General features: G+C 42.7%; 1 protein-coding gene across 1 annotated transcript; it reads left to right on the top strand.

Annotated features, from left to right (window-relative positions):
* Nucleotides 1-210: 210 nt before the first annotated feature.
* Nucleotides 211-4,300, top strand: LOC118227553. The gene is made up of 3 exons (XM_035418132.1): nt 211-234; nt 424-614; nt 3,817-4,300. Exons 1-3 carry the CDS (start codon nt 211-213, stop codon nt 4,298-4,300), a joined length of 699 nt encoding a protein of 232 aa, XP_035274023.1.
* Nucleotides 4,301-20,255: the final 15,955 nt, after the last annotated feature.

The raw sequence follows: 20,255 nt of genomic DNA, 5'->3' as shown, positions 1-20,255 counted from the left end.
AAACTGTTTAGTATGTTGGTTGAAGGATTTACAGTTATTTACAGATATTCTTCCTTATACAGGGCCAGAAGAACCAGAAAAAACTTTTGAAGAGGGGAAAAAATCCCGCCTAAAGCAAAAAAAGGAGACTTTTTAGCGGTGAGAATTATTTCAGATATCTTTGTCACCATATTGTTGTTTTGTATGCAATTTAGACAAAAAAAAAAAAAAATGAAACTATTTCCACAGAATCAGGTACTGAGAACCACGTGGCAGAGAGGGCCTTGGGAGAAACGGTGGTGAAACAGATCACAGCACAAAAACCTATACAAATTGAAGAGTGCGGTAAGTCTATTAAGAACTTGTGGTACTTGAAAGTTTTTTGATGAAAAGTATGGTTTGAAACTAAAGCGGATAAATATTGGTGCTTTTCTGCAGTAACAGCTGAGGAAACCAATAAACAGACCAGAGAATCACACCTCCAGGAGCAAACAGTTGAGGAAGCCCCTGGACACAGAGAGGACGGCAGCGCTGAGGAAAGAAAACAACAGGCCCGAGAATCACACCTCCAGGAGCAAACAGCGGCCCAAACAATTCTCCAGAAGCCAGGGGACACCGAAAGACGGCCCTTTAAGGTCCCCGCCCATTTGGAAGCTCTGAAAATCTTCAATCGTGAGTTACATTTGGCTGAACAACGTCTCGCGGTGTTGAAGGAGTCTGAGTCTCATCTGTTTGAACAGTGTCTCGCAGTGCTGAAGGAGTCTGAGTATCGTTTGTCAGAACAACGGCTTAAGGTGTTTCAGACAATCTTTGAGAAATATTAGAAATGGCACAGAGGCAACAACCAGAGCAGTTAGGCAGGGCACACAGCACAGAGAACATTAACTCACAAATTTTACATGCAATTCAAGCTATAACTCAAAACAACAGCCCACAAGCTGCTGAAAACATTCCAAATGTTTTTATAAACCCAAATCTGCTACAGCTTGTTAACAATATTAACCATGACACTAACGACATGCATGAAATGGCTGGTGATTACTTTGATCGGTTGAACGAGGCTTTGGCAAACCTTACCGCCGGTGATGGTGCACTAACCCCTGCAGCAGACTCTCTTGGTTTTCTGAACGATGCTTTAGAGCGGCTAAACCAGGAAGGGGGGAATCTTAATGAATCACCACTAACGCCTACCTCTGATAACCCACAAGGTTCTGACGATGTGCATGCTGCCGCTGCTAATAGTAATGATGATGATGATGGTGTGGTGACTTGTGTTCCTGACATGGTGGTGGTGCAAAGGCCCTCCTTTAATTGTGTCGAAATTAGGCAACGGTTTAACTTTGCATCCTTGCACGGCGTGGACAGCTATGAGGACTTCTATAATGTGTTGCTAAACTTACTTGATCATGTATTGCATAGAGCTATGCAGCTGGCTAGACCCAATGACGTGATTCAGCTGGAGTTGCGTGGTGACTCCCTGTCTGAGGGTGTGTCCATAATTGCTAATGGTGCTAGTGTGGATCTGGACACATTTTTGGGAATGGTTGGGGATCTGGTTCAGAGCAATTTTGAAATCCTTTCTGATGATACATTGGAACTGGTGGTTCAGATAGTTCAAAACCCAAATGGTGGTACCCGTAGAAAAATAGCCACATGTCTCAGAAATGAGGTTTTAAGAAAAAAACTACGGAATCTATTTGTAAGCCACAACGTTGAGAATAACCTCTGCTTTGCCATTTGCTTGTCTCAGATGTTAAACCCGGAATTCACGTTAGAGCAGGTGGAGCAAGACGCCATACATTTGCAGACGTCTGTAGGCCTGGGCGTGCAGGATATGGTGTCTTTTTCAGACATACAAAAGTTTGAACAACTGTTAAAGGTCAAAATTGTTGTGTGGTACCGTAATGCTCAGAATGTCTTTCGCAAATTTCAAACAAACCCAGAGCCGCATCCAAAAACCCTGTTTTTGTACCTAGAAAACGAACATTACTTTGGTATAAAGTCGTTGAAAGGTTTCTTAGGCAGTGCGTACGTGTGTGATTACTGTTACACACCTTTCACAGCAAAAGCTAACCACCGATGCAAATACTACTGTAATGTTTGTTTTAGTGCTGAATGTTCTTCGCACCCTTTAAAATCGGTAAAGTGTAAAGACTGTAGACGTATATGTCGGTCCGCCTTTTGTTACACAGCGCATAAAGTCACCAAAATGAATAATGCCACGTGTAAAATGAGTGCCCCATGCGACACACACAAGTATTGCGAACAGTGTGGCAGGATGTACATCATCAGTTCTAAAAAACCTGTACCACATCGTTGTAGTGTGCGGCGTTGCGTCAACTGTAATGATGAGCTGGTTGCTGATAGTAGACATGCTTGTTACATTCAGCAAGTCAAACCTGAACAACCGAGCGAGCGCTATGTTTTTTATGATTTTGAGTCCCGACAGGATGACGGTGTACACGTCGCTAATTTTATATGCTGTATTGATTTTAACGGGGCGCGTTGGACAGCAGCAGGTGACAGTTGTGTGGAGGCCTTTACCCGTCGGTACCGTACCCCGAAATACAAAGGGTACACATTTATTGCACACAATTTGAAGGGTTATGATGGCTACCTAATCATGCAACACTTAATTAAACAAGGCGTCACACCATCCATTATAGCTCAAGGCAGCAAACTGCTTTGTATCACCGATGATGCATTTGAACAGCGGTACATAGATTCTCTCAGCTTCCTCACAATGAAGCTGAGCGCCATGCCATCGGCTTTAGGCTTTGAAAATGCCAAAAAGGGCTACTTTCCACACTTTTGGAACACCGTCGCTAATCAGAATTATACAGGCCCGTACCCACCACCTTTATACTATGGTTACAACACCATGTCAGAAAAGGAGAGGTCTGAGTTCATGCAATGGTACGCAACCGTATCTGGAAGGGTGTTTGACTTTCGCAAGGAGATGTCTGAGTATTGTATTAATGACGTGGTCATTTTGCGGGAGGGGTGTCTGAGATTTAGACGCGAGGTACTCAGCTGCACCGGTCTTGACCCTTTTCAGGGTGTTACAATAGCTTCTGTATGCATGAAACAATTCTGCACAAGTTTTTTGCCCAAAGACACACTGGCTATCAGTACGCCTGACAATTACATTCTCAAGCAAAAGTCTTTTTCAACACCGGCAATTCAGTGGTTAGAATATCTGAGCCATCGTGACAATGTTTTCATACAGCATGCTTTGAACCGGGGGGAGGTTAAATTTGGGCCGTACTTTTTAGACGGGTATTCAGAGGTGGGGGGTGTACGTACAGCCTTTGAGTTCCTCGGCTGTCTGTTCCATGGTTGTCCTCAGTGTTTTGATGCAAACACCATTAATCCGCTCACAAAACAAGATTTTGGCTCCATGTATCGAAAATCTCAAGAAAAAATTGATATTCTGCGTAACACCTACAATCTGCATGTGGTTGTTTTGTGGGAGCACGAATGGGTGAGACTAAAAAAGGAGAGCCCCGAGGTACAGACATTCCTGCGTTGTTCTGATTATCCAGAACGTCTGGAGCCACGTGATGCTCTGTTTGGCGGTAGAACTAATGCTCTTCGGCTTAAATATAAGGTGCAAGAAGATGAGCAGATACATTACGATGATTTTACCAGTCTCTACCCTTTTGTGAACAAGACTAAAGTCTACCCTACAGATCACCCCACCATCATCTTCCGTGACTTTGAACCGATCGAAAACTATTTTGGTCTGATCAAAGCCAAAATATACCCACCTAGGGATCTTTACCTACCCGTGCTACCTTACAGGGCGTCTGGAAAATTAATGTTTCCCCTCTGCAGGTCCTGCGCCGTGTCTGAACATCAAGGCAAATGTGTACATTCTGACGAGGAGCGTTCTCTCACCGGAGTCTGGTGTAGTATCAAACTAGCCAAGGCTGTTGAGAAGGGGTACCAGGTTGCCAAGATTTTTGAAGTTTGGCATTTCCCACAGCGCTCTGATTCTCACTTTAGCGGCTACATAAACACCCATTTAAAGGGTAAACAGGAAGCCTCTGGGTACCCTTCATGGGTGTCTAATGATTTGGACAAAGATAGATACATGCAGAGTTATTTGGAAAAGGAGGGTATACATTTAGACCCCAGCAAAATTTGTGTCAATAAAGCCAAAAGACAAATTTCTAAACTTTTTCTGAACAGCCTTTGGGGTAAATTCGGTCAGAGAACAAACCAAGTTAACACCGCCTTGATCCATGACCCGGAGCAGTTTCTGTTGTACATGTTTTCCAAAGAGTATGACATCTCACATTTTTCATTTATTACATAGGATGTGGCCCTTGTGCAGTGGCGTTATGCCAAGGGTTTCTCAAAACCACCCAAATACAGTAATGTGCTTATAGTGGCATTCACCACCGCTTACGCACGCCTTGAGCTTTACACCCTCATGGACAAATTGCCTGACAGGGTTCTGTATCATGATACAGATTCTGTAATCTTTGTGAGTCGGCCAGGTGACTGGGTGCCTCCGCTCGGGGACTTTTTGGGTGAGTTGACGAGTGAGCTGGACACCGGCGACCACATTGTGGACTTTGTTTCAGGGGGCCCGAAAACATATGCTTACAGAACACGGGGAGGTAAAACATGCATGAAGGTGAAAGGTATAACACTACATCATACTAACACGCAGGTTGTTAACCTTTCATCCCTCACTGATTTGGTAGATCACTATTTGTCTCACAAAAATGACCCCGCCAAGGAAGTCGCCACAACCACGCAACAGATTGTTAGGGACAAAAAAGGTTTCATTCTCAGGAACCGCACAGTCTAAAAGATTCCGTGTGGTTTACAACAAGCGAGTTTTGCTCCCGGACATCCAGACATTGCCATATGGATACTAAATCAGTGTCAGAGGGTGAGGGTTTTGACAGCCGCCTACAACACCCCTTTTCCTGCATCATTTCAGGCCCTTCAAACTGCGGTAAAAGTGTTTTTGTTAAAAGACTGCTGGAAAATGCCCATAATGTGTTGTCCTCTGTGCCTCAAAATATTGTGTGGTGTTACACTTGTTGGCAACCGCTGTATGATGATATACTTTGTAAAATGTAAACACCTCACAGCTAGACCAATGAGGGTTTGTAGCTGGAGGGGAAGGTATCGCGTGTTCTCCCTTGGCTGGTGTGATTCAAAACCGAGAGGTTAGTTATTTTTCCTCTGTTCGTAAGAACAGGGCACAATTATAATTAAGAATGCACTGGTTCCGTTGCCACGGGTTAGATATGAAGGCGCTGCTTCATATCCCGCTTAAAGCTGGCCTGAAACGGATCAGTAGCATTCAGGTTACTCTCCGTTCGTAAACGGGGCTATGTTGTCATCAGAGATATATCAGATATGTCGCCGGACTGTCAATATTCCAATGGGAGCATCAGAATATTCACAAATACGCGGAACAACACACCCGATCTATCCGTCACTACAGCAAGAAAGCGTAACAGTTACTATGTTTTACTCTCGTGTTAATCTGACTCCATTTTATATGATAATTTAAAATTTGGCTTTAACTATACGTGGAATTTGGGAGTGGTTACACTCGACTCTATCTTGTGCCATTATTCCTCAATATATGCTCCCGGGTTTAGCATTATTGTTAAATCTCAGTTCGGTGAAGAATCCAGAGGGTAGGAGGCTAACCACCATAATACATGCCTTCCATGCCTGGCTTACATGGATAGTGCATAGACAGTTATGAGCCCAGGGCGGTGAAGAATCTATCGGGCTCCTTAAGGCGAATTTGGGGAGAACCAGCGTACTACGCCCATGGGTCCTCTTATGCCAAACAACACCAGAACCGATCCCACCAATCCCTTAACAGGCAGATCGTGGTCACCTATCTAACTTGAAGACCCCACTACAGACGTTTACTGTACTAGACCCCTGATCAGTAGGTCCTAGTCAGAATTGCCCCCCTGAGTATTTAAACGGAATTTCGGCTGAAAAGAAGATAAAATGGATTAGAGTCATGAAGACCACGCAAGTTAAAATCAGAAGAATTTATTGAACAGGCAGGTAGGTTATTATCTTCAATTTCCAAAATCAATTATAAAGGTTAAAAACAGAAATACCGAGTAAAAGAGTTCTTACCAGCCTGTTTAGCTACACACAGAACATCGAGTATGCGCAGTGCGGGAAGTCGATTGCGATCTTCCATGGCTATCTCTACACAGAACACATAGCCTAGTATGTGCACTGAGGGAAGTCGATTACGATCTTCCTTGTCTGTCTACACGCAGCGCACATAGTATGTGCATGGTGGGAAGTCGATTACGATCTTCCCTGATTGCTTTGTCTCCCTTCCTTTTAAGCCAAATCCCGCGTTTGGTCTAGGCGGCATTGCCATAAATTAACCTGGCCGAATCATAAATCTTGAATTCCGGCCCCCACCATTTGGAGGCGGTTGTTAAAACAATTGGTGGGGAAATGGGGAAAAGGAGATGATTACCAGAGAGGACATTCCATTGTGTTAGTTTTTTCCTGAGTTATTGAAACTATGTTTTATTAAATTCTATTTGGTATGAAACATATTTCATTCAATTGCTATAATTTTCCTGAATATGTCCATACTAAACATGTCAAGTGGATGTAATATTATGGTGCAGTTGTCATGAAAATACCCTTTTGTTTAACCATTGTACATGCAATCCATGTTATTATTACATAATGCATAATACAATAATACAATGAAAACATGTGCATGGTTTGTACGGTTTTCCGGGATTTGTAAATAAGATATACAGATGGTTTATAGTCCAGATCCAGAAAAGAAATACAAAGTGGAATGTCAGAGGGGCCCAAATGAGGGCACTGTCCCGCCATGTGGCCGGTCATTTCACCCTTTATGACCCCAAAACACCCACACCCACAACCACAGGCAAAGAGACTAGTTCCCCTTATCTTGGTTGTGTCCAGGTGGTAACATTCCAGAGAGCCAAATGGCCTGCCCATTCAGAGGAAGTCCGAGTGACTTATTGTTTTACCACAAGTCTCTCGGGTCCTTTGAAGTACACGCTGCGTCCCAGCATGCTGGCTCGTTCAAATGTCAGCCTTTTCTGGGTCCCAGTTTAATTTCCCTCTTACAAAAATAAAAAATGTACAGTTTGTAGAAGGACTCCCTGAATCTTTGACTGATGAAACGTTGCTGCCTTTACACAAAACCAATTTGATCATCATCGATGACCTGATGGAAACAGCCAGCGAGAGCACAGAGGTGGAAAAAGCTTTTACCAAGTATACACACCATAGAAACTTAAGTATTATATATTTAGTACAAAACCTTTTTTTTCAGGGTAAAAAGAGTCGCACGATAAATCTTAACGCCAACTACATTGTTCTGTTCAAAAATCCTCGAGATAAAATGCAAGTTAATATTTTAGCGCGACAAATGTATCCTAGACATTCAAAGTTTTTCCTTGAATCTTTTGAAGATGCGACCAGAAACCCTTACGGTTATCTTTTGGTGGACTTAAAAGTGCAGACACCAGAAGAGTTTCGCCTCAGAAGTGGTTTGTACCCTCCAGAGTGGCCCGTGGCTTATGTACTAAAGAAAAAGTAATGTCGGCACGTATTAAACGGCACTGGCCGCTTTTAAAAGCTCTATTTGAGGGCAATGCGCCGCAAAGACGTGCCATTTTACAGTCGGCTTCTCCGGAACTCATAAACACAATTTGTGAAATAGCTCTCAATGTTTTACGCGGTAATATACCCCTAACGGATACTCAGCTGAAAAAATTAAGGAAACAACGATCGAGGATTAAACTACTTGCTAACAAAAAAGACTCAATCAAAAAGAAGAAGAAAGTCATTAATCAAAAAGGGGGATTCCTTCTACCTCTGCTGAGTGTCGCAATACCCTTTCTAACAAGTTTGATAACGTCACACAGTGGTTAAGCCATGGAGAATGCTCAAAAGATGTATCTAGTACCCCAAAAACAACTGGATAAATTAAAGAATCTCACTTATACACCAAAGCCAATCCGTCAAACTGTTGAAAATGAATTGGATCAAACCATACGCGGCATCTTAGCAAGGACTGATGTAGGACCTCATGAGAAGGCAAAGCTGTACACCGCTGTTTTACAAAGGTTCATAGCTCTTGTCAAGCAAGGTGAAAAAGAATCAACTCAATTGACATTATCATTTCCCCCTGCTGGGGGTTCAGAATCAGAAGTCAAAGATGGCCAAACACCCTCTAGCGGTGTTACCGATACTGAAGATGCCCAGCTGGTTCAGGACGTTATACAAAGCGTGCCGTCTAGAAGCAAAAAAAATGCCACCTACGTCTTAGAAAAAATGGCTAAATCCGGAAATGTTGCAACATGGAACGACAAAGGGGAGTTTGTCTTCAAGGGTAAAGCGGTAACCGGCTCGCATATGTTGGATCTAATAAAGAACGTTACAGCGCCTCACAAGGTTGGTGATGATAGACGACCCCTTGGGTGGCAAACATTTATTGAGGCTTTAGCCACAATTAATATGCCTCTTTCTGTCATTCCTAATCACGGTGTACGCAGCACGATAAGCTCGCACAAAAAATTACCAATAGCAAGCCGGACCCCGTTGAAAACTCGAGAGGCCTATGAAATCCCAGAGCCTGCTTTTTCAACCCCAGTTTTAGACCGTTCAACATGGTTAGATTTTTAACATGTCTAGTATAAATGATACGCTGTGACAAAAAATGTAATTTTGATTCATGTTTATTTGATTTAATAAAATTACGTTACGTTTTACTTTCGAACTTGTGTCTCTTTACTTACAAGCATGACATTTTTTAAAGGTTTTAAAAGAGTTTACAGTCTGTATACACGATAACATATTTTTCATACATTTATCCAGATATATTTTATCAACATATTTTGAAACCATTGCGTCATTCATTTTTAAATGATCAGAGTATAGTGACATAATTCTGCTAAAAGGGGTTCCTTTGGCCCTGTGGTGTAAGTAAAACACACAATGCTGGCCACACGTCGCGCTGAGCGGGTCTTGCACTTGCACCGTGTTGTAAACAATCCGCTCGCAGTTCTTGTGCAGAAATTTACTGATACTGTCTGGGAAATATTCATAGTCCGGAGGGTTACCGTAGGAGTCAAAGAATTCACCCGTTTTATCCGCACACATATACAGAGCTAGCCAGTGTTCTCCAGGCTTATTTCGGGGGTGCGTATTCACAATGTACAAAGCGGGGAAATTATGCAGGTTATTATCCGGTAGCTCGTCGCAGGCCAACACCCCTTTAAAGTCTTTTCCTGTATGTGGGTTGTTACTCAAAACGGCTGCTAATTCTCTGGTGTTCATGATTAATAATAGTCATACAGCACGTTCCTCCTCTGGTTCACTTCAATGATATTGTCGAAACACGCATAAACTACCATATTTACGGTTCTGGGTAGCGCGTTTCTGAATCTCATTTCCAGTCGCATGTTTCCCGTCTTGATCAGGGATAGATGCTGACTGCAACCTTCATCAGGGGACAGATTGAAAGCATAAAGCGTGTAACCGCTTGTATATTCTTGACGATTTATTAACAAGGGCTGGTCCTTCAAATGTCTACCGGTAGCGAGGATCAGGCTATAAAACTCTCGAATAGCGCTACTGTTTTGATAATCAGGTTGAAATGGCTTGGCCGGAAACTGCTGCCCATCAACATACATTGCCACAAACTCTGCGTTATAGTGTTGGAAATTAAACGGGTTCTTGTTGTAAACCCCTGTAAAGGCGTCGTTATCAACCAACCCTATAATTACCGTTTTTGGTAGCTGCCCCAAAAATAAATTCTCCTGATTACAAACTCGACTACCTGCGGCTAATGAGAAAGTCTTCATGCTGACCCGATCAATAGGATATTTTATATTAGTGGTCAATAGCGCCTGCGCATGTCCGAGCTTCACAGCTGGGGAGACGCTGACCTTTTTTACAAATAGTGCGGCCGACACCATTTTAAGCTTATATTGACGGTCATCTGCAGTCATTAGACAGAACTCGTCCTTACCCCGAACCATTTTAATTTTAATATCGACACCATTTATCAACATCCTCTCCTGAAAAAACATGTCCGCGTGTATGTGTCCGAGCATTTCAAAAGTTTTGCTCTCTGCGGTATATAGGGCTCTGTTTTTCAGACCCGTGTTGTTACCCTCCGTGTTTGTATCCTCCATATGTCCGCTGGTATCTTTATAAAAGAGCCCGGCTGTGAACTGGTTAGACAGTGTCTCATTCCCATAATTCAGTAGACATTCCATAACAGACCGGTAGGGGTAAGTATTGCTAGACTGACTCACCAGTCGGTCCCCCAGTGAAACATCCACTTGGGAAAAAATGGTCGCTAGGGGGTAATTAATAAGGCCGACATTGTCAGCTTGCGCAAGGTTAGTACCGTCTGCGCGGGTGATCTTACAGCGAAGGTATAAAAGTGTATTGTTCAAGTCAATGTAATCTTCACCATTACCAGCAATAAAGAACTCTAGAGGTCCTGTGTCTGAAATGGCTGACAGTGGGGGCACCTCTACATAGATGTTCTTCTCAATGCTTGTTTGTGTATACGGCACTGCAAAAAGATCCAGTTCCGACTTCATGCATTCCCCCGACATGTTGTGTATGTAGGCCATTTTTAAAAAAATGTATCTACTTTTCCTTGTAACCTTCTTCTTTGTGTGCTTTTTCACCCTCCTCTTGCTTTTACCAACTGTGTGCCGAATGCTTGACACCTTCCGTTTTTTAGACTTTGACATGTTTGAGACACGCCCCCCTGGAGGTCTTTTCTGTCTACCTCGCGTCATCATCATGAGCCCTGATCCTTCCTGGTCGCCCGTGTTCAAACGACTTGTCACAACATTAGTGATCACATCCTTGGCTATGTTCTTAGCTGCTGAGGCCAAATGGGGTTTGGATATTTTGAGTCCTTTCTTTAGTAGCGGCAAAGCCATTCGGAACAATCCTCGAAAAATACCACCAAGACCCCCACCATACATAACACTCCCACCACTAAACCCTGGCAAACCATTACCCGCTTGCGCCGTATAATAATCAACGTATCTGTATGGATCTATGTGCAGGCCAGACCTAGCCATCTTTTACTCGTGATAATGGTGCTTCACCGGTCTGAAGTGCAGCTTTGCTATGACTTTCCCGTAACGGAAATTTACGTTCTGGTTCTGGTCCGTTTTCAGTTCAATTGTAATGTTGTCAATGTGCTTCTTGCTCACAGGTACGTAGTGTGGCTTCTCATACGAGATTGTGATGATGTCGTTGTTTGTTCCAGATATATGTACATTTCGTAGCAGGGGTACAAAACTGTCACCAACACGTTGGTAGTCGATAACGTCCGTGTAGACGTACAGTGTGTAGAACCCGGCGCTGAGGTCGACAGGGTGTGGCGCCACCGGTTTAAGCGGATGTCAAGTTGACGCCTGGTTCAAGACCGAGCATCCTAGCTATTTTTCCTTCAGCCATCAATGAGATGTGTGGCTCGCATACGATGTAAATTTTTCTTTTTATAGGACCATATGCAATTTCAACTCCTTTCAGCATGGGTTCAGAATTGTGGTTCATTTCATCCAGTAGAATGGCGATATTCTTGTAATACCCGCAACTAATTGAATGAGTTCTTCTATTGTTTTTAATATGATCGTACGTATAAAAAGCACAGTCATCACGTGTTATTGAACTCCAAGTGTGTGGGTACTGGATTTCGGCTAAGCCAACCTCCCACTCCCCACGCAGTTCAATGGGTCTGGCAAACTTGGTTGTATAGCTTGAAATTTTGTTCTCAGGGTAAATGCTCAAAGACGCATTACTCGGGAGAGTAACGTAGAAACCTGTATCCTCCATGGTTGTCTAATGCGTATGTAGGGTCATGTAAGCTTTTCAAATAACTTATTGCCTATATGTCCTAGATGTCAGACACATGGCTTGCCGGTATCCAACTGTTGAACTTTTCAGGCCAACCGACCCATTTGACTAAAACCAGCTTTTTACCCTTCTGTTTCTTCTCCGCTACTATCTTTTCAACCTTAAACGTTTTGTCTTTTCCCACAATAACCTTCTGTAATTCCTTCTCATAAAACGTGCCTTCGATGTTTTCGCCGTCATAATCCTTCAACCTATATACTGGCGGGGTTCTGTGGACCCTTTCAGCAACAGTGAAATATTCATCTGTATATGTCTGTTCATAGCCTTTTGCAAACTTTCCACGCACTTTGGAAACTCTGACAGAGTCACCCTCCTCAAACTTAAACTTTAGCTGTTTAGGTCTTTTTAGAAGCAGACTATACATATTTCTGAACACTTTAAAATTATTAGTTTCATTTACTTCAACAGGCTTCATTTTAATTGTACTGTGGTAGCTGTTATTGTATGACCAGACCAAATCTTTTACAGCGTCTATGTACCGTCTAGTGTTGTGCGCTGTGAAGTAATGCCACATCCTCGTTTTCAAGGTTCTATTAAACCTTTCCACCACAGAAGCTTTCACATCATTATTTGTGGCAAAATGTGTTATGTTGTATTTCTTCATCAGCTTTTGGAACCCCTTGTTGAAAAATTATTTACCCTTGTCAGTTTGTAGTTTTTTAGGTACACGTCCTTGTGAGAGAATGTCTTCAAAGGCCCGAGCCACTTTCGCCCCACTCTTGTTCTCAAGAGGACAAACCCAAGCAAATTTAGAAAAGATATCTATACATGTCAACATAAATTTTACATCATTGTTATGTACAGATAAACTAGACATGTCAACTAAATCAGCCTGCCACTGGGAATCAATATTCATCACAAAAACCCGATTCCTCTTGAAATGTACTCTGGCGGGTTTATGTAAAGTATATGCATCCTCACCCTGCAACCATTCTTTAACTTTCTTGTCAGACGCCCTATGCCCGGCTGCTTCAAGCAAGCCCCTTTACAGACGTTCTTTACCCCCATAAGAACCAGGATTTTCTGGCGAATAATAAACAGACTTCATACACTTCTCATCAGCCATCCTTACAACTAATGCAATAATGATACAAGATATTAAAAAAACAAGGCTTTTATTTTCAAAGTGTTGTACAGAAACTCCCCATGAATATAAAATGACGCATGTATACATTGGACATGCGCTCAAGAATTTGACACCCTTCAAAGAGCTGTTTCTAAACAAGAATCAAGCGGTAGGGTGTCAGCAGACCACAGTTCAGGCTGGAGAGCGTTCTCAATGTCCCAGAATTCTCTCTTGACATCGTTGATGATTTTCTCACTCACGGGCCCCAGGTATGTCTGGTTTATCCCCCTCAGCTTCTCTCTGATGTGCGGTTCCTCCTTGAGTCCCGAAACCAGGACATCGACGGCTCCCTGAATTCGGGCTGGTGCTGGTTTAAGGCCCAGCACGCTGAGAGCTTTGGCTATTAGGCCCGCCAACCAGGGCTGCTTCAGTTTTTCCGTCAGTTTGTCAAAGTTGTCCGTGAAGTAGTAGGGATCAGGATCGTACAAGCAGGTGTGGCGCCTCTGGCTGGGGTGGTTCACAGCACAGCCGGTACAGTCATTTCTCAAATCGTCCTCAATAACATGGTCCAGAATGCAGGCGGTCAAAGACTTTATGATGTTTATCGCTGTGGTGGTTATGCACCCGTCTACTTCATCCATTTGCATCAGGTGGTCGGTTGGTTTGGTGTGCCTGCTGCAGCATGGTGTGTCGTATGCCTCCATGTCCATGTCCAGATCTGACTGCTTTGCTGGTGAATAGGTAATATCCATTTTTACAGATTTACCCCCCAGGTCCTGCAACAAGTTTTTGTCGAGATCTTCAGCAGCGGATGCCGCTACTGCCGCTACTGCTGCTGAGGCGGCCGGAGCTGCAGCTGATGGCTCTGCAACAAGTTGCTGGTCTTGGAAACCATCCCTGTCGTTGTCGTCATATCCCCAAGATTCTGCGGGCTTGGGGTGTTGGAAAAGCGCGGCCGTACGTAAAGGCTTATACATTGTCTTAACCTTGGTTGAAGTTCTGGTGTCGACTGTGAAAACCTTGAAATTTTGTGACTTTTAAGGACCATCGCCCCACCTACCACCTAAAGGTGTGGCCGGGGCGGGGTCTGTGTGTGTAATCATTTGCAAAAGGCACATTTATTTTGAAAATGTACAGACAACAAAATGATTTTAAAAAGAAAAGGTTTTATTTTTAAAAGCACATATTAATCACCAAAAAACAATAAAAGACACAGTCATGACATTCTATACAGTCTACAACTTCATAATATACATGGCCTAAATGTGCGTAGACATTTCAAAACAGTTTTTACGATTGTTAAATCTTCATTTCCTCAAATCTCCGACACAGGTTAATTTTCACAGAGTCAAATGAGCTCAAAAGCCGGTGGTCTTCAAAAATTTTATCGGCTTGAGCAAGCGCGTTGTTCAATAGATACAGTTCTTCGAACAAAAAGAATGTGCTGTTACCAACCGAGTCTGTTAAAGCACCCCCGTTTTGAAAAAGGCCTCCCCAAATGATCAGGCCTCTTTTCCCCATCCACATTTGCGGCATCGCCTCCACGGTGATCCGTCGTTGACGCCTAGCATCGCTGGTCCGGCTTAAAAATGTACTTTTGTCTTTTAAACCGCTTGCTACATCCACATAGCATCTTCTAAAATCGCCCCAGTCACAAGCCTCGCACACGGCTCCGCGAGTGTTAATAGGGCTGTACTCCTCATCAACATGCAGGTTGAAAAAACAAATTTTTGGAGCATCTCCATCCACGTCAATATGATAACCGCAGCGGACACCCTCCGGCATCGTCCCCCATTCGCGGTGTAGACCCCCGGCATGGACTCTTGCCAACGCTGCAAAAGGCTTCTTTGGGCGGCTCGGGCATCACTTCTTCTCCAGAGGTAGGTGTTGAAATTTCAGCGGTAGACATGTTCGTAGGCTACACAGAGCTGATGTCCGATTCTGACAACCGTGTTGTGCAAAGGCCGTTGCTGTGAGATCTTCAACACCTCTGCTATGGCTTCCAAACCAATAGACTTTATACACATTCTGAAAAGTGGGCGTGATCCTGTTTGCACACCCAAAATACTAAATCAGAGCTGTGCAGGCCTATGTGTGCGCACGTGTCTGTGTACTCCCCCAGGGCTTCACAGGGACACCCCACCTGTTCCGCCACATCCCCACTACGTGTCACGGGCGCGCCTGTACCTTCTGCATGCATCTCCCGGCGTACAAAACGTTGCCGCCTATTGATTGATGGGGGTCTTCAAAACTTTGTGTGGGGGGCATTGCTCTAAAGCTACAGTTGCTCCTGCCTAACTCTGTCCATGCTTACCGGCTCGCTGTGGCCATTTTGATCCTCGCTACTCAGCTGTGAACATCTACCTAGAGAGCCTCCGCTTCTGTTTTGTCGCAGGAAATCAGCTAAGTAACTAACGCATGTGCTTTTTTTCTACTTTCTTAAAAACCTCTCTTATGTCACTTTAACACACCCTGATTCAGCTTGTTAAGACTATGCATACATGCCTGGGCTTGTTTTCTTTAAACTAACGCCCAAAGAAAACATGCCTGGGCTGTTTGCGAGTAATATTATGAAATAGAGTCTAAGACTCTAATCAATGCTTTCTTTCTTACATGGTTGTTGAAACACTTTAGGGCTGTGGCTGTATTCAGAGAAAGAAAAGACATAAAACATTATCCTTGTGGGAAATTTACCGTTTACCACAGGACCCGCGCTCCACAGGCTACCCACACCTGTCCTGCCACATCCCACACTCTAAAAACTAAGTGACGGGGGTACTCCCCCCCTCCCTGATGAACATGGTGTCTGCAGCAGCCACAACCCCCACCCTTTCCCCATACCCTTCTCCCTCACCAACCAAACCATAGCAGAGTCCAAAAGGTAAAACTAATCAATCAAATCTTGACTGTATGGATATCATAGAAAATCGGATCATATCAGGGGGGCATGGGGCGTGGTATCGATCAATCATTTTTGACAGTAGGGGCATCTAATTTCTCTCTCTTTCCTGTCATCAACTGCTGTTGTTTTCCTTGGTCGACCTGTTCGATATCTGTTGCTCAGTATGCCAGCGGTTTCTTTCTTTTTCAGGACATTCCAAGTTGTCGTACAAGCTATCCCCAATGCTTGTGCAATGTCTCTGATTGATTTCCCCTCTTTTCTAAGCTTGCTTTTCTCCCAAAGACTGGTCTTCATGTTAGTTTATCTTTTGGGAAACAAGAAACACCTGTCAGTCACATGTTCCAATACTTTTGCTCACCTAAAAATTGGGTTGTCTGATACAAAAGGTGATATGTTCTAAGTTGTTTAACAAATCTAGATAAAAATACCAGGAAATAAAAGCTGAAATTCGGATCTGTCATCTCATGTACATCTTTTGACCTCAAACTCAATTGTCTTCAGTGCATAGCAAAAACAAAGGAATTGACCTTGCTGTTCCAATACTTTTGGAGGGGACTGTAGGTAATTTGTTAAATACAGCTTTAAAAAGGAAAATTTTAACCTGTTGTTAAACTGGATTCTTATTGATGTCACTGTGAAACCATGACTTTAATATTGCAATAGCAGTGCCAGTGATTATAATGGTAAATATCTTGGATTTTTCGCATTTTAGACAGCCTCTATGTTAATCTTCACTGACTTCTGGTTTACACCATGACCACTTCCGTTTTTTTAATCCATATACAACTACAAATAATTTTGTTGGTTGAACAAATACAGATACAAATACAAATAGTACAATCTCCCTCCAGCCCTAGTACCTAAATCCCTCCCTCGCTGCATGGTGGTACCTCCAATTATGCACTGATCTTCTGGGCTGCCAGCTACAGTTGGTGCTGGCACGGTCCAGATTTGCTACCAGATCGTTGTGTCCATACACACAATGGAACAGTGTAGTAGCAGGATGAGTCATCGAGCAGCCCTCATGGTGCATATTTCAAAATGAAAACAGAGATCACGCTGGACTGTACGGGACTGGCATAACTGAATATATATTTTTTAAATGCTAGAAAATAAAATATGATACTGATACTGATAAGATGGGGACTCCTTGAAAATGTTAAAGATACATTACAGGAATACCTGACAGCCTGTCAGAGGGAATTCCACCGAAAAACAGCAAAGCTGGCCTTGTGACCACAATAAACATGCAGAACAGTAGGGGCTGTTTTATGAAAAGCAGAAATTATTTAACCACACATTCAGTGCTGGGCCAGATATCCAGAGCTTGCATTCCATCCATACTCTCTACTGGAGGCTCCATTTGGTCAGAGGAGTTTGGGTGCTCGATTACAACAAAAAAACTTCCAGTGCCAAATGTATTGTACTTGGTCACATCCCAGGGGAACTGAAATTTCTTCTCTGTTGCTTCTGTTTGTAAATTTTTTTATTTTTTTTATTTAGTACATTCAACACTATTAACACAGAACTGAAAACCTCTTCTCACAAAAGGAGTCTAGAAAAAGGAGTACAGGAATGTAGAAAAACTTCCTATTTATGTAAGAGTTTTGAAAATGTGTAAAAATAATTTTTAAAAAAAATACACATTAGACAAAACTGTAAGAAAACAGAGTTGAGTATCTTGTGAGATAAAAAAGTCAGTGCACACTGGCAGTGGGGATCTTCCCCTGTTCTAACCAGCCTGTTGATTTCCTGTTGATCCTGGTGCTCACAGACTACTGTACTGTATGTTTCTTTTACAGTCATTTTGAAAAATATCAGTCAAGCTGCTTAATAGCTCAATGGGAACAGCCTCTGATCTGAAATTCCTGTCCTTCTGTGTGACAGCACACCTTCCCTGACTTGAGAAGAATATGTTTTCATAGTGAAGTAAAGGGGGAGGTAATAGCAACATCTAGGGAAAGATTATAAGTGTGTGAAATACAATAATTCTTATGGTGATAAGAGATGCCACTAACCCTGACCAGGCTCAGGTGCGGGATTACATTATGAGCTGGAGAGGGCAGTGGCAGGAAAATGGACTGATATGTGCAGAACCACATTGTTTTCGCAATGCGCATACATGGATGCAGTCTGGGGCATATCAGCAGTCTGGAACTCATGGTGCAGTTTTCACACCCTCAATGTTTGCTCCTGTCAGAACAACATAGATAGTATATGAAGGGAAGAAAGAGGGAAAAACTCTGCCGGTTTGACTGGGTAAATAAACAGACTGGTTGAAGAAGGTCACCACTTTCATGGGTCATTGCTTTGTGTAAGAACCCCGGGACCAGATGAACAAGTATGTATACTCGGTGGGCGGCACGGTGGTGCATTAGGTAGTGCTGTCGCCTCACAAAGAAGGTTGTGGGTGCAAATCTTCTGTGTGGAGTGTGAATGTTCTCCCTGTGTCCGTGTGGGTTTCCTCTGGGTACTCCAGTTTCCTCCCACAGTCCAATGACATGCAGGTAGGCTAATTGGAGACTCTAAATTGTCAATAGATGTGAGTGAATGGTGTGTGTGTGCTCTGCAATAGATTGGTGTAATCCTGTACTTACACTTAATCCAGGGTGTAATCCTGTAATTGCCCAATGCACGCTGGGATAGGCTCCAGCACCCCCTGGATAGATGTATACTCGGTTTTTTATATATCACAACTTTTGACATGTTTATGACTGAAGGCCATCAGAAATCATTTTCAGCAATGTAGGAGGCAAATGTCGTGGGATGAAGATGGACAATAAAATTTCCATGTGAGGGATCAATAAAGTGTGACTCATTTCTTCATTAATCAACCTCAAAATGGTTTCCTGACATAAACAACATCCAGATCCTACTGACAGCTCACTGACAGAGATGGCAACTTTGGGACTCAAACTGACAAACTTGTGCATCAAAGGCCTGATCCGTAACCACTAGGGCTGTCAATCGACGATTCGATATTCAAATACTATTCAAATTGTAAAAAAATAAAATAAAAAAAAAAGACATTCGAGTGTGAAAATTTATATTTGAATGTGAAAAAATGCAGCATGTTTTCATTGCAGCTGGCTTCCTTTCAACATGCGTTGTGTTAAACCAAAAATAAATCATGCATTTCAGCACCTTCTCTGTTAAAAATGGAAGTTGCTGGGTCATATTAATCTGTGTATCATTCGTTCTATTCACATTCAATTGAGAATCCAAAATCGGAAAATGAAAAAACGATTCGTTATTCGTTTATGAATCTGATACCAAAAAACAAGTAACGGTTTTTTTTTTCGTACTTTCAATTTTATGCTCAAATCAAAAATAGGAAATGAAAAAACTTGATTTTGATATTTAATTTGTCTGATTTGTGTGACTTCTTTGTGTGTTGCACTTGATAAGCTTGCAGCAAATTCGCCAACAGTTCAGTGTGAAAGAAAGCCTGAAAAACCAGAATCACGCAGTGAATGAATCAGTATTTTTTTTTTTTTTTTTTTTTTTGAGTAATTTGGTATCGACACTATGGCCGCACTGGAACCATATGCTAATTTAAAGGACCATACCAGTGTTACTACATGTCATTGTCCATTGTCAACATTGGCCACAGTTTACATAACCCTCGACCATTTTTCCCAAAATTGCTTTATTTTTGAGATATGTTTGTTTACGTTTTGTCCAGACAGACGTCATTCATGTTGAAACGGTGTGGAAAAACACTCTACGAGACTTGAAAGTTGCTAGGTAAAGGTAATTCACCCTTTTGAAAATCACTACGCCATTTATTTTATTTAAAATTACTGTATTACTCTAATACAAGCCATTCAACTTTGCACATATTATCAAGTTCAAGAGCGTCTCATTTAGGTGTACGCCGGCATAATGGATAATAGTCGTCATGCATCTGTAATGGAAATCATGACATGGGCTCAGGATACTTCGGTGAACCTTTGTCAGTCAACACCATTCGCCACTACATCTACAGATGCAAGTTAAGGCTTTGTTATGCAAAGCAGAAGCCATACATAAACACTGTCCAGAAGCACCGCCTGGGCTTGGTCTCATCTGAGATGGACTGCAGCACAGTGGAAGCATGTTTTGTGGTCCGATGAGTCAACATTTCAAATGAGTTTTTGGACAAAACAGCTGTCGTGTCCTCCGGGCCAAAGAGGAAAAGGACCATCCAAGCTGTTATCAGTGTCAGGTCCAAAAGCCAACTTCTGTCATAGCATGCGGGTGTGTCAGAGCCCAAGACATGGGTAACTTGCACATCTGTGAGGGCACCATTAATGCAGAAAGATGTGTACAAATTTTGGAGCAACACATGCTGCCATTCAGATGCCGTCTTCT

The sequence above is a fragment of the Anguilla anguilla genome, chromosome 5 (assembly GCF_013347855.1).
Source record: "Anguilla anguilla isolate fAngAng1 chromosome 5, fAngAng1.pri, whole genome shotgun sequence".
In the NCBI taxonomy this organism is placed as follows: domain Eukaryota; kingdom Metazoa; phylum Chordata; class Actinopteri; order Anguilliformes; family Anguillidae; genus Anguilla; species Anguilla anguilla.
The sequence above is the reverse complement of the archived record's forward strand: the minus strand, read 5'-3'. Positions and strand labels throughout refer to the sequence as shown.

What these genes read in the sequence shown, in the direction of transcription:
- LOC118227553 (XM_035418132.1), top strand. Translation starts at nt 211, where the DNA reads ATGAAACTATTTCCACAGAATCAG. An exon ending in AACTATTTCCACAGAATCAG is followed by an intron (nt 235 to 423) that starts GTACTGAGAACC and finishes CTGCAGTAACAG; the next exon opens with CTGAGGAAACCAATAAACAG. An exon ending in CCGAAAGACGGCCCTTTAAG is followed by an intron (nt 615 to 3,816) that starts GTCCCCGCCCAT and finishes TCCCCTCTGCAG; the next exon opens with GTCCTGCGCCGTGTCTGAAC.